Source organism: Guillardia theta (genome assembly GCF_000315625.1).
Source record: "Guillardia theta CCMP2712 unplaced genomic scaffold GUITHscaffold_12, whole genome shotgun sequence".
Lineage (NCBI taxonomy): Eukaryota > Cryptophyceae > Pyrenomonadales > Geminigeraceae > Guillardia > Guillardia theta.
The window spans coordinates 83252-106806 of NW_005434662.1; the positions used below are offsets into that span (position 1 = coordinate 83252).

Genomic DNA, 23555 nt, shown 5'->3' on the forward strand with positions numbered 1-23555 from the left:
TTCCTGTTGTTTGACTTGTTCGGACCTGTCATCTCATCAGTTCTTTGACACGTGGACCCACTTCAAAGTTGAACTTGTGTTGTTGTTTTATTCTTTGCCTTCAACACCATCGCCTCCAGCATCATCTCCATCTCCTTCATCATCTTCATCATCTCCTCCCCCTCCTCATCATCATCATCATCTCTCGTGTTTGTCTCATTCTCGTTTTCCTCCGCATCTTTCATCTCATTTCTCTTCTCAGAGGCCACGCATGGTCAGCCTCCCAACCTGTCCAGCGAAGACAAGGTACCATCCCGCCCTCGCCCTCGCCCTCGCCCTTGTTGTCGTCCGCCTCATCCTTGTGCTGCTGCTGCTGCTGCCTTACCTCTCACGTGCTTGCAGAAGTTTTCGCGTGCTGGTCTCAATCGAGCCCTGATGAGGAAGAGCGTGCGGGTGAGAACCTTCTCCTTCCCTGTTCCTCTCCTCGTCCTCTCCTCCTCCCCTGCTCCGCTCACCCGTTGCCGCAGATCAAGGTCTCCTCTGCAACTCCCACCCTCCTCCCCAGCCTCAACTGAGACCAAGCTCCGCCGCCAGCTCCTCCTCCTGCGCTTGCCCTACTTGTTTGCTATGAATGTGTGTCGTACAATAAATCTCCTTGTTTGGTATGAATCCAGCTGAACTGACGGCACGTATGCTCTCCTCCTAACTTTCTCGTTTCTTCCCCTCTACCTGCCGTGCTCTTGCCGTGCGATTTCCTGATCTCCCTGGACCCAGCCGTGATCCCGCAATATATTCCACTCCCCCAATCTCCCTCCTCTCCGCTCCCTCTCTCCTCTCCTCGCTTCGCCAGTACTGTTTCCCCATGGCTGCTCCTCCTATGCTTGCCCTCCCCAGCATCCCTCCTCCTCCTCTCCCTGCCCGAATTTCATCCGCGCACTTGGTTGGGTTCCCCGGGATTTCAAAACCATACTCCAAAAGGAGCTCCTGCTATTCTGTCACTTCTCTCCTCCCTCCTCTCCTTCCGTTCATCCTACCCCCATTATCTTCACAGCTCCTTCCCCTCCTCCTCCTCTCCCTCCCCTCCTTCTCTTCTACCCTTCCACTCCCGCCCTTCCCCTCCCCCCCACTCCCCCCCACTCCCCCCTCCTCCTCTCCTCACCAAGTTGCACTTGTTCCCATAGGAGACGAACACTTGCTCTCCCGGGCGGTACGACACGTCGCTCACAACCTCGAGGTGCGGACGACGCTGACTCCCCCACCTGATGTGTCCTGCTCCCTCTTCAGCTCTCTGCCAGCGTCCCTTTCTTCCTCCCTCAGTCCTCAGCCTCTCGCCTCCCCTCTTCCACCCCGGCTCTTCTCCCTCTCCCTCTCCCACTCTCCTTCCCCTCTTCACCTTCTTCACCTCCCTCCTTTCCCTCTCCCTCCACCATCCCTCTTCTCATTCTTCCTCTCCCTCCTCACCGGCACGAGGCTTGTGGTTCAGCAGCTCAGCAACTGGCGCCATCACCCACTTTGCTGGTCCGATCCACGTGCCATTTGGATAAAACTCGGGCTCCTCGAATCTCCGCATCAGCCACATCCTCGACAGGACAGCAGCGATGGCCCACAGGTAGTTGGAGTAACCTGTGTCTTGCTGCGAGAAGATGTGCGGAAATTTGCGCGGCAATGGCGCGACTTCCGTCCTCCACAGCCTCTTATACATACTCCTCCTGTTCTCAACGAAGGAGCAGAGGGAGGAGTACTCCTCTCGCTCGCACGTCTCGTTCAACTTCTTGGGGCTCCACAGCACGGCTGGCCCGAGCTCATTCATCCCCGGGATGCCGCAGAGGAAGAAGTCCCAGCGCGAGCGGACCTTGGAGGAGAAGTAGAGGAGGAGGAGCGTGAGGCGGTCCAGCTCCTGCATGTCCTTCGTCCTCTTCCACACGTCTTTGAGCGCTCCTCCGGCCGTCTCATAGGAGAAGAGGAGGGAGGGGGGCACGGAAACAATGACTTCTCCTCTGTCGATCTTCTTGGTCGCATACATGCCTCGCACGCCTCCTTCCCTCCTGACTTCCAGCTTGGGGAACTTGACCCCGGCCATCCTCGCTGCTGTGATGATCTCTTCATCCTTGCACCTCCTCTCTGACGTTGCTCGCGCTCTCCTCGACCCTATCACTGCTTGTTCTCCATCCCCTCCAAGCAAGTTCGACGTCACAACGAGCAGCACAACGAAGGCGACGAGGGACTGCAGAAAGTCCGCGTAAGAAGAGTGAAGGAGCGATGAGGAGAGGGAGTGATGCTGAGATAGAACGGGAGATGGAGACTAGAACAGGAGGGAATGAGCAGTAGGGTAAACATGGCATGGATCCTGTTGCATCTACGTCTCTTCCCTGGTATCGACATCATCGAACACCCACCGTCCAGCACTTTTTCACCTCTCTCCACTTGGAGCATATGTAAAGTTATGTTTCTCCCACCACTGCTTGCTCTTTGTCGCTCAGATCCAGTACCTTGTAATACACTGCTTCCTGGTGTTCCTAATTTCTCCCTGTTTTTTGCTCTCCACTTCTTCTGACTCGTCATGGCATACATTGTAATTTATTCCCCTCCGCCCTCCCTCTCCCTTCTCCCTCCCCTCCCCTCCCCTCCCCTCCCCTCCCCTCTGCTCTGCTCTGCTCTGCTCTGCTCTGCTCTGCTCTGCTCTGCTCTGCTCTGCTCTGCTCTGCTTGTTCATCTCACCGCCATCATCGGCCATGTCGGCTGTCGGCGCCTCCCGAACTTCATTTTCTCATACAGATGGTTCTGCAACGGTTTGTAACCGCCAATCAATAAGCTTGACTCGTTGCTCACTGCCGTACTGCGCCGCGGCGGCCCGGGCCCGGTCCGAGCACTGCGCGCGCCACGCGGCCCGCGGTCGGATCGGACTCCCGGTGACCCGGGCGTCCCCGGAGTCCGACAGTCACCGTGTCACATCATGCCGGGCGCGGCCCCACTCCGGGCGCGGGAGCGGGGCCTCCCCCCGGGCCCCGGGACTCGCCGGAGGGCGGGCGGGCGCTCCCGAGCATGCCAGCCTGGCCCAGTACCCCGGAACTGGGCCCGGCCCGGCACCGGGGCTTCAACTGGCCCCCCGGCGGCGCGACTTGGCCCGTTGAAGCTCCGACTCGACTCGGCGCCGTGACGGTTCGGACCGTACGGTGCCAGGGCATTTACTCAAATCATTGCCATCGGAATGGACTCGAATACCGTTTACGTTTGCCAAATTCAGGCCCCGGCGCCATGGCATAGTAGGCGGCGCATGCCAGCCTGAACCACTGAGCCGCGCCTCGGCCCCGAGTTAGTGCCGCAGTGCCGTCACGTCCGAGTCTTTGAACCGTTCGGATGCCAGTGAGCAAATTGGTTGTGGCAGCCCGGCAATGAGCCACTGCTAAAGAGACCGGCCGCATCATGGTGCACGGTGCCTGCGGCACCCCAGCCGGGCGCGCCCGCCCTGCCCGCCCTGCCCGCCCTGCCGCATCATGGCAGGCCGTACTCGCCGGTAGTACGGTCGGCGTATCACCGTTCGGTCGCCCCCGCGGTGACTCGCTGGGATCGGCACTGATGATGTCGGACCGTGCGGGCGAGCTTCTTCAGGAGCCTGACCGGGTACCTCCGAGATTTCATGAGCAGCGATGATCCGATTGTCGGACGGTTCGCACTTCGGAATGCCGCTTAGCCTGACTCCGACTGAGCCTCGGAGGCCGCGCTCGGAGGCCGCGCTCGGAGGCTCTTTCACTCAGGCCGCTGTCACAGTGTTGAACATCGACTGCCAGTTTCCCTGGCTGATGCCATATGACTTCAAGAGCACTGAGAAATGAATTGTGCATACTGACGAAGAAATCTTGTACGACTCTTGACTTGAAAGACAGTGAACAGAAATATGCAGAACACGTACAATATTGTTGAGAAGGTCAAACCTTCGAGCTCAGTTGCCCACGACTGAGGATTCTTATGTATCACGATCCTCGAAAAGTGACCGGCATATGCCAAGACACCGATGAGAATCATCTGCTCCTTATACGAGTCCAAGGTCACAGAGAAAGCGAACGTGAGGATCAAAGAGCTAATCTTCGCACGTTCAATGTGCATATCCATGAATATCAGTTCCGCCAAGAAGAACAAGAATCTGATGTGTATAGCCCTCCTGACAAAGACTGCTACCCGAATTCTTTGCTTCTCCGACATACGAGAAGACATGGAGAGCACTACCCATAGGCCGATCAGAACTGACAGACGTAGAATGAACATGTAGTCGTCAAAGTTGCTGATGCCTTTCTCGTGGTGCCGCACTATCAAAACACCAAGATGGTATGCTGTCGATATGCCCAGAGTCATGGTCGAACCTACATTGTCGATGCAAATAATGGATTGAAGGAAATGCTCGTGGTACTTCTTTTCGACCGCCGGCTGTCTGAAAGGCGCTGCATCTTGTAGCGTGCTTGTGATGAGATCTACCGCCTTTAGCCATGGTTGGCCAAGTGTTTGTTCTTTGTTGCCAAGTGTTTGTTCTTTGTTGTTTTCCTTCATGTCCATGTAAAACGATGAACAGGCCAAAACAGGAATCCCTTCAGAGGGTCATCTTGGCAACTAGCGTCAGATATTCTTTCTCTCTCTTCAGGTCGCCGTGTCCACTTCACCGCCTGCTATCGGAATGATCGCTGAGCAACTCAATGACGCTCCTGATATCGGATGATTCGCTGCAGCAACCTGCTCCTCTCCTAGCAATACTCGCACATGCCTGGATGCTTGTCGCTCCTCGTCTTCTACAGATCTCTGACCATCCTCGTCCCCGGAGCCGATCACGTTACCGCTCACGTCACCCCAACAACCCCACCACCGTCTATTCCAGCCTTAACCACCCGGGGTGTGACCTAATGGCCATGACTCGATGACTAGGTTTAACGGTCACGAGGAGTCCGGCGTGCTGATCTGATGGCCACCGTCCGTCGGTGACTAGCCGGAAGGAAAAACTCAGGACAATCGCCGGTCCGACTCGACCTTCATCATGGAACTTCCCGGAACTTAGCCCATGCCGTGCTCCGCCACCCCGGGCGCGGCCCGGCCAGCCTCCCGGCACTGATTGATCCGCTGACTCAGCAGTGCCACTGCGGCCGGCGGGGCCGGGGGTCACTGTCGGCACTGTGGGTCGGGACCGTCCGGGCCGACGGTACGGTCACCGGGTCCGAGTCCGAGCCGGCCGCGCGCCGATCGGGATGATCCGCGGCCGGGCCGCGCCGACCGTCGGCGCCGGGCGGCGGCCCAGCCGCAGTCACGCCGCCGAGCAGAGTCAGTCCGACACGGCCGAGCAGAGTCAGTCACGGCCACGCCGCCGCCGCCGGGTTCCGAGTTCAAGCCCGCGGCCGTCAGCGGCCAGGGCCCGGGGCCCGGGCCGGGCAGCCGGCGGGCGGCCGCAGTACCGTGATAACTTAACTTTGAGGCGTAGTAAAAGATGACAGTATTACTCAAAGTTAAGTTAAAGAACAGTACCGAGGACTATACGTCACAGGGAGAAGACGAGGCCGCGGGAAGCGACTTTCGATCCAAGTGGTAGGTAGGGTGGTCAAGTTGGGTTATGAGCCCGTAGTTGACAGGAATATTACGGGGTGGGGTACTTTTTGCAAGACCCCCCAACGGCGGAGGTGTTTGGTACCATACCTGAGTGAAGGTCGGAAGAAGTTTAGAGGTAGGGGTATGTGCATGACTGACAAATGAGGGGTACTAAGTAGTTTCGGAAAGGGTGGCTTCCTACTTCTGAAAGGGTCAGAAAGATTTTCAGGGTAGGGGTGGATATGCATAGCCAAAGGCGGTATGGGTGGGGTGTTGGGGAAAGGGGGTAGTAGGGCATTGGTAAGGAATATCGCGGGGTGGTAGGGTTGGAGCGTTTGATCCACCCTGTCGGTGTGAAAGAGGCAGAGGGACCGGTGGTGATGACCATGCTGGGGTGGGTTTATTCTAGGGGTGGGTTTCATGAAGATAGAGTCGATTTCCTCGTTTGGATATGTCCGAGAACAAGGGTAGAAAAGAAGAGAAGGAGAGCGGAAGAGAACGTAAGGAGAGCAGAAGAGAAGGAGGAGGAGGAGAGAGGTAGAGCGAGAGAGGAGAGGAGAGGAGGAGAAGGAGGGACCACCAGAACGAGGGTGGGAGGGAATACTGGGTCGCTACAGGTTAAACCATGAAAATAGAACCAGATGAACTTATTTGATGTCAGTTTATCAGTAGAAAGAGAACAATACAGATATAGTCGGGAGCGGGGCCGGCAGGGGGCAGGTGGTGGACAAGCATAAATAAGAAAATTCTCATCGGCGAATTGGAATTCTCCTGAGTAACAGGGTGGAAAAGAGAGCAGAGGGATCGTTCTGTGCTCTGGCAGCATGACAGGATACGAAGAGCGAAGTGCATCCAACTCGATTTCAAGTTCACATTCAATGCCATCGCAGCATCATACGCCAGCTGTTGATGAGTACAAGCACATACAGATGTTGTTCAAGGACCAAGACACAACTGAAGGCTCAGTGAAAAGCGAGAGGGACCTGGAAATAAGTATCAGACAAGATACTCCTGTTGGACCGCAGGCCACTGAAATCACGGAGACATGTTCTCAGGAGCAGAGAATCCCTTCTCTGCAGGGGACGGACTTGTCTGGCTCAGGCCATCCACTGCGTGCTTATCCCTTACATCATGTGAAGCAAATAATCCCCCCATCAAAGCAGACTGCTGCTGCCTTGCAAGTAAGCTCATCCTGGTCGTCGAATCCCGGTCGCAACACTGCGGGGTTGGCCAATGGCAACTCGTTTGTGAGCTCAGGAAGCTCGAAGGGGAGATCCGTGCAGGGGTACGCGTTTGAGGACATGTCGTTTGACAGGTATTCCACCAAGTCCACGTCGAACTGCTTCTCGGCATTTCTATTCAGGAGGAAACAAAACACTTCAAGATTGAACCTCGGGTTGTCGGCACCTCCCAGACACAGTGTTTCGCTTCACGGTGCTGTTCATGAATCATTCGATGATGGAGCTTCGGATGCGGGCACGCTCGAATTGTATTCTAACGACATCAATTGGATATGCAGAACACGATCTGTGGGGGTGAGCTTCTTTTGCTGGTGTTGTACATATGCTTGTCTGACATTGTATTCTGCAGCTTTGTGAAGTGCATCGAGTTATTGTCAAAGGGCAACAAATGATTGCCAAAGTGCCAAAAGCGAGGCTCCCTTTTGAGCTTTCATTGCGCGCACAGGCAGACATTCACAACGAAGCCAAGCTCATCTCGACAATCCCTCCCCACAGAAACATCGTACAATTCCAAGGGTTCATTAACGACGAGTTGGCAGGGCAGCGTCCAGTTGTCCTCACAGAGATGGTTTCGATGACAAGTCTTGCAGACTTCCTGCAGGAGCGACAGACCCTCTACGGCGAAGGTCAATGGAGGCCCAATCGAATGGTCTCTCTGGGATGGTGTATCGGGATGGAAAAGGGCCTTGCATTCTTGCACAGTCGCCAGCCCCCTTTGATCCACAGTGATCTGAAACCAGCAAATCTGATCCTCTCTGAAGACCTGACCAACATCAAGATCGCCGACTTTGGCCTCGGCTCATCGGTAGATCACTCGGAAGCTCGGGATCCCAGTGTGTGGGAGAGACAGCGAAACTTTGGCACGGGGACGTACCGTTACATGGCACCTGAGCTTGCCGATCGCGCTTGTGCTCCCAATGAGCAGACAGACGTGTACAGCAGTGCGATCATCATGTGGGAGATCTGCACGGGCATGATGGCGTTCTCTCATGCCATCCACCTGCTGGCCGATGAGAATGTGAGGAAATTTCTTCGACCTCCTGTTGATAGGATTGGATGGGTGCCGCTGATCAACGTGATTGAAGCTGCTTGGCATCAGGAGCCCTCTCGACGTCCGACAGCCTCAATGATTTGCGATCAACTTCAAGGGCTGATCAAGCAAAGCCAGACTCGCTTTCAGAGGTTTCGATCTTGTTTCTTGTAAATCGGCAGGTATCTTCTGATGAGTAGCGGTGTATTCCTGTCTGTGCGTTATCTTTTTTGTCCAAGCCAGGAAGTTTGTAGATTAGTACAGCGAAAAAAAAGTGACTTTTCATCGTCTGTATTGTTACACGCACACTAGTTTAAAAATTCACGCTCTCCAAAACTTGTTCATGTACTTACGTGCCCTCATGAAAATCTCCACTCTCCGAGATGGAGCAAAGTCTCGCAGATACAAAGCTGTCCCCTTCTGCGAGAGCGCTACAGGTATCGCTCTGTCAGACAGCCCTTCCTCATCCCACGCGTCGCAACTGCAACAACATGTGAATGTCCAAAATTCAGGGCAAGCCTTCGTACCATGCTTGTGATGTACAGCAAGGCAACGGCACAAGTTGACAGCAGAAAGTTCCCTCCACAGGCTGATATGGTTCCTGTAGGGCTGGATCTGGTGACAAAACCTACAGAAAAAGTCAGGTGTAACATACAAAGCTTGCGAGTCTGTGGTGAAAACAGTGGTGCATGGCACCCCGGACAAGTCACCCCATACATATGCCTGTTGCGCAACAGCGATTGGCTCTTTGTCATTTCTTCTCACCTGAAGTTTCTCTCCTCGTCCTCCTCTCCAAGTTACAACCGTAATAGCCATCATCAGTGCCACCGCCAATGTCGCTGCCACCATCGTCGCTCCGTATTTCGCCTTCATCTCGCCCCTTCGCACTCGCCGTCTAGAGTGCTTTCCGGCAATTGCAACGGTTACAACATCGTTGAATGTCCGCCTTTGACGGACTTCTCTCTGGTACCCACCCCTGGAAATGTAGGACAAACTACCCCTTTGAAATCGTTCTCGCACCACCCACCCACAGCCAAAGCTCAGAGGCTGATGGTGAAAACTCAGAAGGAGGTGTAGCCGAGCTGGGGGGGTAGGGGGGTCTTTGCGGAATCACGAATATGGGTAGGGTGATCAAACTGCTTTTCGAACTGGGGGTACTTTAAAAGAATTTGAGATGATATACACACCGGTCATCGTGCTATCTGAGGGGTGGACAAAATACATGAGGGACATACGGTAGGGTAGCCTTCAAATAGGGGTTGATGATGTCAACCAGTAAGGGTGGGGTTATCTTTCAATTGTGGGGTAATAACAAAAGAGCTCACAATGACTGAGGGGGTAGGGTAGAGTGGTTCAGGGTGGTGGAGTGAGAGAGGGTAGGGTACTTGTACAAGGCGAGGTGCCTCGGGAGTGTGGGTCTGATAGGGGAGTGCCCTCACTGCAGGGGGTGAACAACGATGAGGGTGGGGTGGAAAGAACCCCTCATGGTAACCAAGTAATCTCTTTGTGATGGGGGTAGGGTATTTTAGAAGGGGTGGGTGGGTCTCCTTGCGCGCTAGTTCCACACAGCTCATGCACAGCATCAGTTATGTATCGTTATCAGCAGCAGCAGCAGCAGCAGCAGCAGCAGCAGCAACAACAACAATTCTTCTTCATTGTTATGAATCCTCCTCCTCTTTCCCCATCCCTGTTGTCCTTCTCCCTCTCTTGATTGCCCTCTTCTATCACGCAGATTGTCAAATTTTCTCGTCCATTCGGGCGGCGGTCGGTTCTCGTCCCTTCCTATCCTCTGTGCTGTTCTTCCCACCCTCCTCCACATTTCACATAAAGTTGAAAGATCCCTCTTCCTCGATGCTTGTATAATGGCACGGCTCAAAATTTTGCGATATTGCGCTCGCCCCAGGATGTTTCTTCTAATTTTCGCTCGCTTCGAATACAGCAGAAGTTTCTGACTGCGTCAGCTTTTAATCTTGATCTTCACTGATGCTTATGAGATTTTCCTTCACTCGTTGTGTTTGAGACGAGAATCATAGATACGCTCTCATTTTTTAGCCACAAGAATGGTTGCATGATAATGCATACTGCACATTTTCATCAACCTGACATGTTCACGGTTGAGCATCACACTTTAGTTCTCCTCCTTCACAAACCGTCTTGAGGCCCATATGCTCAACAGAGGGTCTTGCTGATTGCTCACCAATTTCTGCAGGACGATGTCGGCGGCATTCTTTCCTCCAGTGACGGAAGCGTGGAAGAAGGCGCAGGTGAAGGACGGAGACGTACCTTGCACAGCCTTCCTTGAGGCAGCTGAAGCCTTCATTCCCCTGTTTGGTGAGCAACTTTGATCAGCGTCCTCCTCGCTTCCTGGTCTCATCGTCGGTCGTGCTTTGTAGATCGTCTCGGAACTGTATTCAGCCCCGTCAAGAGCGATGTGGGAGGAAACGTTACCAAGCTCAAGGCGGCGCACGCCAAGAATCCCACGGCAAGCCTGAACAAGCTCATCTTGGACGAGGTTGCGGCGGGAAAGACCAAGGACAAGACCTCTGCCTCGATCGCTCTCCTCTGGTTCAAGAGGTACCTCCAAAGATTCCCCGCCCCTCTACCTCTTGTTCTGCACTTCTTACATCTTGTTCTGGACTTCTTACTTTCGCATCCCCCTATCTGCTTGCGGCTGGTTTGCTTGTGATGTCGCTGTGCAGGGCGATGCAGTTCATCTTCTCCATGTTGAAGAAGGTTTCTGCTGGAGAGGACGCTAACAAGGCGGCGAAGAGTGCCTACGACGAGACTCTGTCGCACTATCATGGCTTCCTCGTCAAGAAGAGCTTCCAGGTGGCCCTCATGGCTGCTCCTGGCTCAGACTCTATGCTGAAGGCGCTCGGCAACGACAAGGTGGGCTGACGATGCTGCTGTGTGAGGACGGTGACGGTGAAGAGCAGGATCAGACTATGCGAGAGATGCAGGAATGGGTGTCCGCCGCCTCTCCCATCCTCGACTTCATCCACGAGTTTCTCGACAAAAACAATTTGGATGACAAATCGAAGGTTTAAGTCTTGAAGGAGGAGAAGCGAAGCAGCATGCTGCTTCACTCCTGCCATGACGGTGATGGCGCTATGGGAAGGGAGGGGGCAGCAGACTCTTGCTTGGCCGGGACAGACTCTCCCCGAATGGCCTCTCTGTAATTTCATGTTTCTCTGTCAACAGCCCTTGGTGCAGATGATGCGCAAAAACAAAATTCTCTAGTCTTCAAGATAATCAAAAAGTTATGAATCCAAATTGTTCGAGGATCTCGTTATCTTCGCTTGTCTACTGTACAGTATAGTGAGGTTGAGGAAGTTAAGTTTCATCTATTCCAGCCTCATGTCCTGCTAGTCATCCACAGTTAAACCCTGTCAGCTCTCCTGACTCTCCAACACAGCACAACAGGTTCAATCGACAGCAATCAAAATGCAGACCGGAAGGTCGTGTAGGTAATCATCAGTCCATGAACTTGATTCGCCCTCCTACACTTTTCGTCAGCCCTTGTGAACATAACACTGCACGCCTCATCTTCACCTGCGCGTTGCTCGTTCCGCGTACACTTGCCGCGATCGGGGGGTTCTAGCAAGGACGCGGACATGAGGGAGAGGACAACGGATGGACAAGTAGCAAGAAAGAGCCTCGGAAGCAAAATCACCTGCTGCTGTGGCTGCTGGCTGTGATGGTTGTGGTTGTGGTTTTGGTTTTGGTTAGGCTGGTTGTTCTTGGGAGGAAGAGTGACGATGATGGTGTGTTGAGGGGATACTTGGCTGGGAACTTCAAAGAAGAAGGAGGAGCCGTCGGGTGCGAGGGCCTACGACACACGGTAAGAGGAGAAGGCAGCCGCTGCGGCTCTGACCTGCAGCCGCTGCCCAGGTTTGGCATCTGGTGGGATCACAACTGACAGTTGACCACCCGCCATGCTCTCAGCGCTCTGCTGCTGCTCCGGCAGCATCACGAAGATGGTTCCGCCCGCTGTTGCTCCCGTAAGTTCGCTGATTTGATCGGGAGGAGGAGCATGCCTACTGCTGCGTTGGGCACGTAGCACTTGAACTTCATCCCGTTGGGGGCAAAGCCCTGGTGACTTGAGCATGAGTGGGGGAGAAGAGGAAGGAGAAGAGGGAGAGGAAGGCAGGCTGGAGAGAGATCTCGAGGGAGGGAGACTGGCAGGGCGAGGAAGGGGAGGGAACGGGAGGAGTTGGAAGGAGGGGAGAGTGTAAGGAGGGAGCGACGCGATAGATGGATCCGTGAGGAGCAGAGGTCACCTGGATCTCTTGGCCAGCTATGACACCTTCAGGGACCTTCACCTGCCCGAAGAAGCTGAGATGCAAGCGGGCGAGGAGCAAGACCGGGAGCAGGAGCGCAAGAAGGAGCAGGAGAATTACATTTCACCTGGATCAATCTCCTCTGCTGCTGGAGCGCTTGAGGGATCTCAACTTGGATCAGCCCGCCTGGTCCAACACCAGCAGGCACCTGAGGCAAGATGAGAATGGAGAAGCGGGTACGTTCCTCCCTCACTTGAAACGCAAAGTTGAATCCCTCAGGACTGGTCGCCTGCCCACCCGCTCTCACCATTTCCTCGACGATAGACTATACCTCACCTGCATCGTTTGGCCGGGCACTGCGCCCTCTGGTATGCTCACGATCACATGCTGCTTCCCGTCCTGCCAAAGTGTGTCAGCACAAGGCATCTGCAGAGATAGAGAGTCAGACTGCTGAAGCGGTGGATCCTGCGGTTGCTCCTTGACCCTCCTCCTGTAGGGCATTGGGTCTGATCCTTGATGGCATCTCGCTATTGCCTTCACCCCAATCTGATACCATCAAGCATGCACAGAGCAAGATCAGCTTGTGGGAAGCGGAGCAGGAGTAGGAGGATCAGGGAGGAAAGGATGATCAGCAGGATCAGGATCAGGAGGAGGAGGAGGAGGAGGAGGAGGAGGAGGAGGAGGAGGAGGTGGTGGTGGTGGTGGTGGTGGATCAGGAGGAGGAGGAAGAGGAGTTCTGTAGACGAGGAGGATCACCATGGCTGGAGGTGTGCGCTGCGAGGTCTGCCATTGAATTAAATCGGCTTGATCCGAATCAATTCTATTGCTGCCCACCCGTTCAATTTAATATCAACCCCACAAATGTAGGGGTGTGAAGTGTGTCTGGTGAGAAGTGGGTAGGTAGATGTTTAGAATACCCCTATTGGAGGGGATATTATGAGTATGTCATGAGGGGTGCTATCATTGGAGGGTGGGTACAAAAATTTATATGATTCATGTTGATAGGGTGGGTATCGGTTGAAGAGGGTGGGGTAGGGACTGCGAATGCAGAGGGCGGGCTAACCATGAACACGGGAGGAAGAGAGTAGAGGGAGGAGGTGGAGGAGAGGAGGAGGAAACGATGAAATGAGATGAGAAAAGGAGGAGAGGGAGAGATCGAAAGGTTAGATCACATGAGCGAACGGAGAATGTCCAGGAGGAAGGGAGAATACAATAAGAAGAGGCAGGGCTGTTGAACAAGATTGTGGAAACATTGATGCGAAGAAGATTGATGCTCGATAAAGATAAACGGGATTACACCAACGAGAAGCTGAACGAGAATGGAAATTCATGAATGGATCTACGAGTCGTGTGGAAAAGGGAAGTTATAAGTCATCAATCGAAATGGATGAGAGTTCTTAGACTGGCAATATTTATGTTGAATTAGACGAACATTAATCCTAGCGTTGTACCGTGCCATGGCATTTCCATACAGCCGTCACACGATGGAAGATATCAGGAAGGGCAGGTCTGCAAGGGAGCTAGGGACTTCATCGTGTTTGCTTTTCATGTTTACAAGAGAAGGAGACGGGGATGAAGATGAGTATGACCTGCGTCACAGTATAGGCATCCATGACCAGCTCATCGTCCGACAGCGAAGACGAGGTATGTTTGGCTGCAAGAGCTCGTGCACTTGGAGTGAAAATGGTGGCAGGCCAAGGACACCAAGCAATCGCCAACTGGTAGTATTTCTATCCTCATACTTGGTCATATGCATCGTTGTAACGATCTTGTTTTGCTGCAATTCTTTCTGCTTCTTTGCACTACCTGGTCACTCAAGAAGAGGTATGCCCGCCAGGTCCAGCGCAGAGACGTCTGACCATGATCAACTTCAGGCGCCTCGTCCCACATCAGGAGGAAAAACGCTCAGCAAAGGTGAGAACAGTGAGCTTTGACTTCCTGCTCGTGAGCTCACCTTGTTCTTCCTCGACAGAGGGGCAGAGACCGGCCGTGGTGAGCGAGCGAGAGGTCAGAGAGACGCAGGGCTGATGCGATGGAGCAGGAGAACGACAGCTCGTCCGACAGCAATGATGACGATGAAGAGAGCAAGCCAACAAGTGAGATGATGGTGATTCTTGTATCTCTCTGACTGACAGCTGTGTTCTCCGTCCTCCCTCGAGCAGAGAGGAAAGTTGCTGAGTCGTCTGAATCGGAAGCGGAAGATTCTGGAAAAGCGGGCAAAGATAGCCATGCTGACGACTCGCGGGATGCGGCATCGAACGAGGACGAGCGGCAAGATGGTCGAACTGGATTGAGCAGCGAATCAGAATCTGAAGACGATGGAGGAAAGAAGGATGAAGAGGCTGAGAGGCAAGGCATGACCACCAAGAGCTCGAAATCAGATCGACACAAGCTCAGCGATGATGAAAGCGACCATGAGGAAATGAAACGCTCGGAGAGGTGACCCCTCCAAATTTGATGCTGCCGATGCGTTCCCTCCCCTCCCTTGTTTCAAGCATCTCTATTATACTGAGAACGGATTCTCTCAGGGCCAATGACGATGACGCTGGAAAGGCGTCTGAGGCCTCCAAGGGACATTACGGTCGTTCGGGCCTCAGCGATTCTGATTCTGATGAGGAGGAGGTGAGCGCGAGACTTGATTGGAACTGGTGAGGCAGCTGCGACCTGACGGATGAAACAGGCGAAAGGGAAGGGAGACGTGGAGATGGGGGAACGGGGTGAGCGATTAAGGTGAGGAGGTTGTCAGGCTGACAGACCGGCAGCGAAAGTCAGCATGAAAGATGTGTTCGGTAACGGTGCGCAACCGAATTATTGATCACCCTCTACCCTTCTTGACTTGGCAGCAGATGAGTCGGATGAGGAGGAGGAATCTTCGAACAAGGTCCTCCCCCCTCCTCCTCCCTCCTCCTCGTTATCCTCCTTCTCCTCCTCCTCCTCGTCCTTCTCTTCGTTATCCTCCTCGTCGTCGCCCTTCTCCGGCTCTTCCTCCTGCTCCTCGCCTCGTCGAGTCTCTCTGTCTCTTGTCTGATTCGCACCTGGGCAGATGAAGGGGCAGCGAGTGATGCTGAACAAGGAGACGGGAAAGCTGGAGCGCGGGCCAACGGTGAGGACGGAGGAGGAGGAGGACGAGGGGAGAGCAGAATGTTGCTCATAGTGACTCAGGTTGATGCTCCCGAGCATGCCATGAGGAACATGGGAGACTCGATGAGAGAGGTCTAGTCTGTCCTCTCCCTCGCCTGTGCTCTTACCGCAAACCCTTGCTTCAGTCGTCTAGCGCTCTTCCTTCCCTGCGAGACCTTCACGCGACGATGCCTGGTAGTACTTTGGCCGTTGGGTGACTGACTGAAGGAGCTCGCAGAACTTCCTCGCCCTGATGACGGGGCTGTCTTGTACTACATGAGGGTCTCCAAGCATCTCCAGTTTGAGGTCTCTCGCCCGCCCCTCCCCCCCCCCCTGAAGCTGCTGCAGCCATACGCGTTCGGCTCCGTCGAGTCAGAGGAAGTGAGGATCAGGGAGAGGAAGGACAACGTCAGGTTAGATGAGAGCCTATCTCCTTGCGCTTTCCTGTCTGTTCCAACTTTGTCATCCGCATCCTCTTGCTTTCCCTCCTCCGCTTCTCCTGCCTCTTCTGATTTTCTTTGTGCAGCGAAAACATGGTGAGGTGGCGGAGTGTCGCATCCGATGGCGACGAGAAACGGGAGGCAGCGAAGGTGACACTTGTCGCTCCCAACTGTTGCTCACGGCTTGCAGGAGTCAAACGCGCGATTCGTACAATGGTCGGATGGTTCCCTGACGCTTCATGGTAGGCACGAAGAATAAGATGCCATAGAGACGAGAATGATGAGATGGTGATGGTGATGGTGACGATGATGATGTGAGATAATTATGATGATGATAGAGATGATTCAGATGATAGAGCATGGAATGCCGTAAAAGTCGATGATGAGAATGCGAACGACAGTGGTTAGAATATTTTCGCTGACATTTCCGATCAGTCGGAGAGACTGTCTTGCAAGTGAAGAAGGAGCCGTTGAAACAAGTTGGTCTAGTTCGGAACATTTTTGCGCACCTGACAACAACCGGTAGAATATGCATCACCTCTTTGTCAAGCACGAAGCTGCTCGAGAAACAGAAACAGACGAGCGACTTGCCATCGGTGAGGAGCGCAGGATCGAGGAGGAGGAGGAGGAGGAGGAGGAGACAAAGGTTGTGATGCTTTGCTTGCAGTCGAGGCTCACGGAGTGATGCAAAATCGACTTGTCTGCGTTCCGTTTACCAAATCAGCGGCAACGAAACAGGTGAAAGAGGAGGAAGGAGGAATCGAGAAACGAGGGCGTGGAGGATGAAGGAGAGAGGGAGAGGAAGAACGACGGAAGCTGATCAGCTGGTGTTGTGTACAGATCTTTCGCAGTCTTTCCAAGATGGCGAACGTGAAGGTTGGGAGGCGTCAAGGGAGAGAAGACGTAGTTGACTACGAGGTTTTAGGTCGACAAGTCGGACCTCTTGATCAAGAAGCAGGTGAGAGCAGGTTGCTTGGCCCTCGTGCAGTCCTGAGACTTATGGCAGATCGACGAGAACGAGCAGAAAGCTCTGCTCGGGCAGAAGGAGACGATGCGTATCCGCCAGCAGGTGAGCTCGAGCTCTTTTCTGCTACCTCCTTGTGACCTGTGACTGCAGTCGAGGAGAGAAGGCCTGAACCGACGGTCCCCCCTCCCCCCCCCCTCCCTCCTCCTTACTGTTATCCCCAGACGCGGAGCGAACGCGGAGATGACTGAAGAGTTCCTGGAGTCCGAGGACGTGGGAGGTGACGCCCTGCCTCTGTGCTAGGAGGAGCAGAGCTCTCATCGCTTCGCAGGAATGGTCCGCGCGTTCCGAAGCAACAAGAGGAAGGCAACGAACCCGGAGGTGCGCGAAGAGGACGAGGAGGAGCAGGAGGAGAGGAAGACAGATAGCTGAATTGTTGTTTTTCAGGCGCTACAGCGTGCGAAAGCTAGCTCGAGCAAGCGAGCTCGCTCGGATTCTGAATCAGAGGTAACGGCAGCTGCGGCTGCAGCCGCCAGGTAGTGACGAGGATGATTAGGAGAGCATGAGCAGTAGCAGCTCGAGCTCCAGCGACGGCGCTCGAGGACGCGCCGCCCCCTCCTCTTCCTCCTCCTCCAGCGGTGAGTCTTGCTGTTGCGAGCTGCGACTGTGAACGAAGCGCCATGCAGACGAGGAGCCGGTAGCAGTGAAGAAGACAAGCGCGTCGGTGAGTGGGAGGAGGAAGATGCGTCAGCCTTGACACGAAGCTCGCAGAAGAAGAGCCTCGAGGACAGTGAGGATAGCTCTTGAACTGCTCCTTCCTCATCAAAGTCGGCGTGTCCTCAACGCCGATCGGTTCCTCCTCCAATCCAGCCTCCCCCCCGCCTCCTCCCGCCTCCCGCCTCTCCTTCAGCCTTGCTGCTGCTTTCGCGTGGACGCTACAGTCATGCGGCCATTCTACTATAACGCATGGGGGAAGGGAAGGAGGGCGTCAAGGAGGGTTGAGCGAGGAGCAGCAAGTTGATCCACTCGAGGTTATACGAGGATGAGAGTGGGCAAGAGGGGGGGGGTGCAGAAGAGGTGGAAAATGCTCTTGTACTACACAGAGAACCATGTGAGGGGTAGGAAGGAAGAGAAGAGAAGAGAAGAGAGCATCAGGACAGGGCAGGGGAGAGGAGGAGGGTGGACGTCACAATTCATCCAGGGGCCTCGAGCTAGTCGGGCTCGACGTTGCTATCCAGTACCTGAGAGGGGAAGAGGAGAGGAGGATCAGTGAAGAGAAGTGATAAGGCGAGGAAGGGCTACCGGTCTTTAGAGGAGATCTCAGGTGGGAGCGTCAAGATTTTTGAAGTTACCTTCATCCTCATCCTCCTCTTTTCCGCCTGATTGTCCGTCACCACCACCAGCCCTTCTCTTCTCTCCCCTCGCTCCTCCCCCCAACCTCCAAAGTACCTCCTCGCTCCTTTTCTCCTCTTTCCCCCTCTTACCTCATCCTCATCTCCCCCTTTCTCAAAACATTCCAAGTACCTCCACCTCCTCTCTTCCCCTTTCCTCCTCCTCCCATGATCCTCCCAACGAGTTCACCTCGAAGTCTCTCCTCGCCTCTTCCACGAACTCGTCGTTGTCGATCCCTCCCCACGTCACATGAAAACTGCAGGTGGAGAATGAGAGGAGCATGAGGTGGAAGTCTCACCCGAGCATGACGGAGGAAAAGAGCGGGAGGAGGGTGCGGAGAGGATCTCTCGATTCCCTTGGAGCCTCGGCAAGCGACCACATACCGATGAAGCAGGAGCGAACCGCCTGACACGCACACGCTCACCTCACCCCCAACCCTCGCCGCTCCTCCTTCACCTGCTCCTCCAGCTCTCTTAGCGCGTCCGCGAGATCGCGAGGGTTCACTGCGATGTAGACCCCCTGCACCCCTAGAGGAGGAGAAGAAACGAGGTTAGGGGCGGGGAAAGAAAGTTGAGGAGGCCAGCGGGGAACGGAGGGAAGGAGAGAGGACGGGAGCGACAATAGGAGGAGGGAGATGGGGAGACAGGCGGGAAGACAGGAGGGAGAACGGGAGCAGAAGAAGGAGAGGGAGTGCGAAAGGGCCTGGCAGCATGGAGAGCTGGGAAGCGGAATGCTCGGATTTCACCCTGGGAGAACTTGGAGAGCTGCTCAGGGAGCATGCGAACTTCATCTGGAGAGGAGCAGTGACTTCAAGCAGAGCAGTCGCGCCGCCTCCCTCACGTCCATGAGCTTGCAAGTAGAAGGTCTGCACGCGAGCGAAGACCGGGAGGTCGAAGATTAGGTACCTGCCCTTGAAACCCGCTGATAGGAGGAGGAGGCAGAGGCCTGGAGGAACTTCAGCAACGGTCGGAGGAAAGACTCCTCGGGCACATCCGTATCCTGCTCCGAACTCCACGATGAGATCTGAATCCTGCCGGCCAAAACGGTAAGAGGACGAGTTATGAGCTCGGAGGAAGAGGAGGGAGACGAGGAGGAGAAGGAGAAGGACAGGAGGAGGAGAATCGAGTAGTCGGCGTCTCACCTGCCAGAGGTATTTTTCAGCGATCATGTGGAAGAGATAAAGATGAAACGTCTGATGAACCTGCTCAGCTCACACGGTCAGGTGAAACTACGAGGATAGAGAGAAAGACCAAGTTCGACGAGGTTATGACGCCGCTGGAAGTGCAGAGTGAGACGGGAAGGAGGGGGTGAGAGATAGATCGACGGAGGGACAAAGAGACATCAGTCAGTCAGTCCTGCCTACCCCAACCATGTCGTTCTTCACCTCTCGTCCAGCTGGCAGGTCGGGGGGCTACCAACAGGACTCTCAGTGAGGAGCCACTGCCAGACCTGAGCCTGCCGTGAGGGACGGGAGGAGAGGAGAAGGAGAGAGACGGACGTCATTCCATGCCGACGAGGACGCAAGGTATGCTACTTCCATCCCAAAGGTGTACGGCCACGAGGAAAACATACCCTAACAGTAGATGAGAAGAGGAGAGGAGAGGAGAGGAGAGGAGAGGAGAGGAGAGGAGAGGAGAGGGGAGGGGGATTCGGAAAGTGTGTCGACCTGATGGATCCAAGGAGAGACAAGAGGATCGAGGAAGTTCCTCAAGAGTCTTCAGTCAGTCGCATCGAGATGCAATGCCACCATGAAACACCAGGAGCTGTGCGAGCTGAGGGACATGGCGGCACTGCCATAGCGAAGCATCAGCGCAAAAGCGCAAGAGGAGCGTTGTTGGATACCTCTGCGAGAAAGAATACCAGAGGTCTGTCGACAACCTCTTCTCCTCCGAGCCGTCGCTCAAGAAAGCGTAACTGTGACCAGCCTCATCACGAGCCCGCCCCTCTCGTCATACTCGCACGCTTCTCCCGTACGATGGATCTTGAGCACGCCATCATGAAGCATCTTGGCAAGCACATGGTTGTTGTCTGAAGAGAGCTCTGGTTGAGTCAGCAAACAGGCGACTAGAAACAAACCTGAGAGATCCTGAGCTTGGAAGAAAAGGTCATCGTCGACCTTAATCCTCAATTGCCTCGCCTCCATAACCTGCAAGATATCAAGGCAAGGGACACACTCTGACAAAGCGTGCAAGCATAACAGGCGCAAAATCAACCTCTTCGCTGTTGTATTCTCGGTTGCATCTGATGAAGTTGTCTTGGAATTTCTACACAAACAGCTTCAGCGGTTCTTCACTGGCAACTTGAGCTCACTCGTAGGAGCTGCTCGTCCACGCTTCCCAGATGATCGAAGAGGCTCTGTTCAGAGAGACGCTGCCTACTGCTGCGAGCTGCCTCCTCCTCTCCCCAGGAGGAGCAGAAGAGCAGCAGCAGCAGCAGCAGCAGCAGCAGCTTACCACTCAACATGGCGGACCATGTTTCAATTTCTTTTTACCTTTTACAGTGGGCATGATCCGTTCCCAATGAAAATACAACACACGGCGACGCCGCGCCAACAAGTTAAATCAAGAAGCGGGGACGAGGGGCAAAGTTGAGTAATACAGAACCAAGGACAGCTGTCAGGCAGGAATGCAGACAAGAGATGGGGAGGGCAGGAAGAATGCAGGGGCGAGAAGAAATGAAGAGGATGAACATGCAGTGAAGCAGAGACTGAGATGAGTAAGAGCTGCGACAAACGATTCGAAGGCTTGAAAGAGGGATGAGGTTTGAGGGATGTTGATAGCATCTCCGAATTCTGAATTGGTAAAATCGGATTTCTATTGCCCGTTGGGCATGCATTGCATTTCAGAGACAATAATGAATGATCGATATTGCTAATTTGGAAGATAATTAAGAGTGATGTGTATTTTACGGTAACCTAGAAGCAATCTTGACTGTTCTTTGTTCTCTTCAGGCTGGTTGGTTGCTATGGGCCAAAATCAGAGCGGAGCTGGGGGGAGGGCGCCAGGTGGCATTTCGAATGTGCTCTGTTGTTGAAAACACTCATGCATGCATTGAAGGTGACCCTGACAAGAAGAAGGAAGAGAAGAAGAAATATGAGCCGCCTCCTCCCCCTAGAACCGGTTTGTTTTGAATTTGGGCCGTTCTTGTTCTGTATTCATTTCTTGGCAGGGAGGAAGAAAGTAAAGAAAGGGCCGGATTCAAACGCGCGGCTTCCAGCTGGTTTGCATACAATCTTTATCGTCGTCTTGCAAGTCTGATGTTCCCCTGAAGTTACCCCCAACGCGAAATGTCGGCTGCGCCTCTTAAAGCTAGAGCGAGTCAAGGATTATTTACTAATGGAAGAAGAATTCATTCAAAACCAAGAGAGGCTGAAGCCGCAAGAAGAAAAGTCTCAAGAAGAGCGCGCAAAGGCATGAGGAGGAACAACGGATCAAATCAGTCTTCCTAATAAGGTTTCAGGTCGATGACCTGCGAGGTTCTCCCATGGGGGTTGGAAATCTTGAAGAAATGATCGATGATAACCATGTAATCACTGTCACTGTTTGTTGTTGTCATCTTTGGTTTCATTTTATCAGTTGCTGATCTTAATGGTCAATCCTCTCAGGCGATCGTCTCCTCATCAGTTGGGCCTGAATATTACGTCAATATCATGTTTGACACTAATCTGTCTGTACCGCTCGTTCATTCATTCCTGTTGCTGTACAGGAGCTTTGTTGATCGTGACCTGCTCGAGCCCGGATGCTCTGTCTTGACCCATAACAAAGTATTGCTTGATTGCCTACTGGATTCGAATTTGACTTATCTATTTGATCAGGTTTTGTCGATCGTTGGAATTCTTGCGGACGATACAGATCCACTAGTCAGTGTCATGAAAGTTGATAAGGTATTGAAGTTGCAGGGACATCACTCCACAATGCCAATTGATACTCTTGAATCTTAGGCTCCGCTCGAGACATATGCAGACATTGGAGGTCTCGAACCACAAATCCAAGAGATCAAGGAGGCTGTTGAACTGCCTATGACGCATCCAGAATTGTACGAAGATATTGGTAGGAAAAATGCACTGATTGGTTCGGCTTTTGATTTCCCGAAAGGTATCAAACCTCCCAAGGGCGTTATTTTGTATGGACCTCCAGGAACTGGCAAGACTTTGCTTGCAAAGGTCGTGCATTGATTGATTCCTTGTTTCTTGTTCCACTTACATTTTTGGGCAGGCTGTAGCCAACCAGACATCAGCGACTTTCCTCCGTATTGTCGGCTCTGAGTTGATACAGAAATACCTCGGCGATGGGCCGAAACTTGTAAAAAGCTTCCAGACCTGTACTTCACGTGCCTTAACGTTTCCTCAGGTGCGAGAAATGTTCCGTCTAGCCGATGAACAGGTGTGCAAACAAGTATCCCTATTGCATTTGTTAAGTCATTTTTTGCTCCCTAGGCGCCATCCATAGTTTTCATCGACGAATCGATGCGGTAAATACTGAGCTTCTTCATGTTTTCGTTTGACGTTGATTACTCAGGTTGGAACGAAACGATACGATTCCACCTCTGGAGGAGAGAGAGAGATTCAAAGGACTATGCTTGAATTGCTAAATCAGTTAGACGGGTTTGATTCTCGCGGAGACGTGAAGGTGATCTACAAAGAAGCATGTTGAGCTAGTGGTTGATGAAATCGCAGGTTCTGCTAGCAACTAATCGTATCGAAACTCTGGACCCGGCTTTGTTGCGACCTGGGCGGTAAATTTGCGATAACAGTGTCTTTTGTTTGACATGCTCCTTCAGAATTGATCGCAAAATTGAATTCCCTATGCCCGATTTTAATACCAAGCGGCGAATCTTCCAAATTCATACCAGGTTTGGTGTGGTGGGGGACCAAGCTTTGGTGACATGGGATCATCAGCAAGATGAGTTTAGCAGATGACGTCAACCTGGATGAATTCGTTATGACTAAGGTGCGTTGGATACAATTTGCTTGAAGGTGAGTGTTACTAATATGGTGGCAGGACGACCTTTCTGGTGCTGATATCAAGGCGATTTGTACAGAAAGTGGTTTGCTGGTGAGAGTGTATCCCCTGAACGTGGACAACGTACTGAGCTACTATTCTGCAGGCGTTGAGGGAGCGGAGAATGAAAATCATGCAAGCTGACTTCCGCAAAGCAAAAGAAAAGGTGGGTAACAGGTTCGGTCCTATCGTGATCTAATGGAGGGCTCAGGTCATGCACAAGAAGAAGGAGGGTGTTCCCGAAGGCCTCTATCTCTAAATGGATGTCGTTGTTTAGACGAGGTCTCTCACGTATAAGAAAACATTGTCAAATCAGATGTGATTGACTTCCCTTCGACAATGTCACTTCAGTTCTACTCCCCTTCTCTTGACATGTCGCACTTCTAGCACCCGTACATGATTGTTTCATGCTCATTCCCTGACATGGCTCGAAAGTGCAAGCAGGCATTTGTTCCTGTCAGCGGAAAACAGACAGGCAACGCCTTGCAGGGCTCTTTACGGAAGTTTTGAGCCCTGTCGGGCAATTAGGCCCGGAGCCAAACTCCAT

General features: G+C 53.4%; 8 protein-coding genes across 8 annotated transcripts; 4 read left to right on the top strand and 4 right to left on the bottom strand.

Annotated features, from left to right (window-relative positions):
• Positions 1-490: 490 nt before the first annotated feature.
• Positions 491-2059, bottom strand: GUITHDRAFT_134587 (hypothetical protein; the record flags this gene model as incomplete). The annotated part of the gene is made up of 4 exons (XM_005837975.1): positions 491-604; positions 709-963; positions 1139-1248; positions 1441-2059. The coding sequence occupies 4 exons, from the start codon at positions 2057-2059 to the stop codon at positions 491-493; spliced, it is 1098 nt and encodes a 365-aa protein (XP_005838032.1).
• Positions 2060-3792: 1733 nt separating this feature from the next.
• On the bottom strand, positions 3793-4527 carry GUITHDRAFT_102977 (hypothetical protein; the record flags this gene model as incomplete). Its single annotated transcript, XM_005837976.1, has 1 exon — positions 3793-4527. The coding sequence occupies one exon, from the start codon at positions 4525-4527 to the stop codon at positions 3793-3795; it is 735 nt and encodes a 244-aa protein (XP_005838033.1).
• Positions 4528-7644: 3117 nt separating this feature from the next.
• On the top strand, positions 7645-7944 carry GUITHDRAFT_41230 (hypothetical protein; the record flags this gene model as incomplete). The annotated part of the gene is made up of 1 exon (XM_005837977.1): positions 7645-7944. A coding segment is annotated over one exon (300 nt), but the record flags the coding sequence as incomplete, so codon positions are not given.
• A 2075-nt stretch (positions 7945-10019) lies between these two features.
• GUITHDRAFT_92693 (hypothetical protein) lies at positions 10020-11082 on the top strand. Its single transcript, XM_005837978.1, has 4 exons — positions 10020-10143; positions 10206-10386; positions 10512-10701; positions 10749-11082. Exons 1-4 carry the CDS (start codon positions 10026-10028, stop codon positions 10857-10859), a joined length of 600 nt encoding a protein of 199 aa, XP_005838035.1. The 5' UTR covers positions 10020-10025; the 3' UTR covers positions 10860-11082.
• A 155-nt stretch (positions 11083-11237) lies between these two features.
• On the bottom strand, positions 11238-12593 carry GUITHDRAFT_134590 (hypothetical protein; the record flags this gene model as incomplete). The annotated part of the gene is made up of 9 exons (XM_005837979.1): positions 11238-11312; positions 11365-11409; positions 11486-11641; positions 11687-11911; positions 12093-12134; positions 12220-12300; positions 12346-12381; positions 12429-12491; positions 12576-12593. The coding sequence occupies 9 exons, from the start codon at positions 12591-12593 to the stop codon at positions 11238-11240; spliced, it is 741 nt and encodes a 246-aa protein (XP_005838036.1).
• Positions 12594-13703: 1110 nt separating this feature from the next.
• GUITHDRAFT_102981 (hypothetical protein) lies at positions 13704-17423 on the top strand (the record flags this gene model as incomplete). The annotated part of the gene is made up of 29 exons (XM_005837980.1): positions 13704-13736; positions 13786-13916; positions 13967-14006; positions 14134-14188; positions 14228-14531; positions 14621-14714; positions 14773-14809; positions 14855-14887; positions 14936-14973; positions 15136-15195; positions 15255-15305; positions 15359-15407; positions 15451-15518; positions 15561-15625; positions 15739-15802; positions 15843-15894; positions 16088-16174; positions 16225-16248; positions 16320-16390; positions 16493-16528; positions 16578-16610; positions 16659-16721; positions 16770-16795; positions 16841-16896; positions 16948-16997; positions 17064-17123; positions 17173-17254; positions 17303-17340; positions 17388-17423. 29 exons carry the CDS (start codon positions 13704-13706, stop codon positions 17421-17423), a joined length of 1836 nt encoding a protein of 611 aa, XP_005838037.1.
• A 404-nt stretch (positions 17424-17827) lies between these two features.
• Positions 17828-20471, bottom strand: GUITHDRAFT_102982 (hypothetical protein; the record flags this gene model as incomplete). Its single annotated transcript, XM_005837981.1, has 14 exons — positions 17828-17857; positions 18198-18264; positions 18307-18413; positions 18465-18535; positions 18754-18798; positions 18849-19038; positions 19150-19209; positions 19259-19283; positions 19766-19798; positions 19851-19922; positions 19970-20036; positions 20085-20154; positions 20222-20272; positions 20319-20471. The coding sequence occupies 14 exons, from the start codon at positions 20469-20471 to the stop codon at positions 17828-17830; spliced, it is 1041 nt and encodes a 346-aa protein (XP_005838038.1).
• Positions 20472-20956: 485 nt separating this feature from the next.
• Positions 20957-23267, top strand: GUITHDRAFT_175557 (26S proteasome regulatory complex, ATPase RPT2; the record flags this gene model as incomplete). Its single annotated transcript, XM_005838282.1, has 20 exons — positions 20957-21012; positions 21065-21127; positions 21177-21227; positions 21279-21418; positions 21468-21533; positions 21613-21659; positions 21714-21771; positions 21823-21891; positions 21949-22057; positions 22103-22170; positions 22223-22309; positions 22358-22390; positions 22444-22479; positions 22526-22636; positions 22684-22742; positions 22788-22859; positions 22906-22957; positions 23009-23062; positions 23115-23174; positions 23220-23267. The coding sequence occupies exons 1-20, from the start codon at positions 20973-20975 to the stop codon at positions 23265-23267; spliced, it is 1323 nt and encodes a 440-aa protein (XP_005838339.1). The 5' UTR covers positions 20957-20972.
• Positions 23268-23555: the final 288 nt, after the last annotated feature.

Excerpts from the sequence above, each read along its gene's own strand:
- GUITHDRAFT_92693 (XM_005837978.1), top strand. The coding sequence starts at position 10,026 with ATGTCGGCGGCATTCTTTCCTCCAGTGACGGAAGCGTGGAAGAAGGCG. Across the intron at positions 10,387-10,511 it reads GCTCTCCTCTGGTTCAAGAG|GGCGATGCAGTTCATCTTCT; the intron begins GTACCTCCAAAG and ends GTCGCTGTGCAG. Across the intron at positions 10,702-10,748 it reads AGGCGCTCGGCAACGACAAG|GATCAGACTATGCGAGAGAT; the intron begins GTGGGCTGACGA and ends GGTGAAGAGCAG.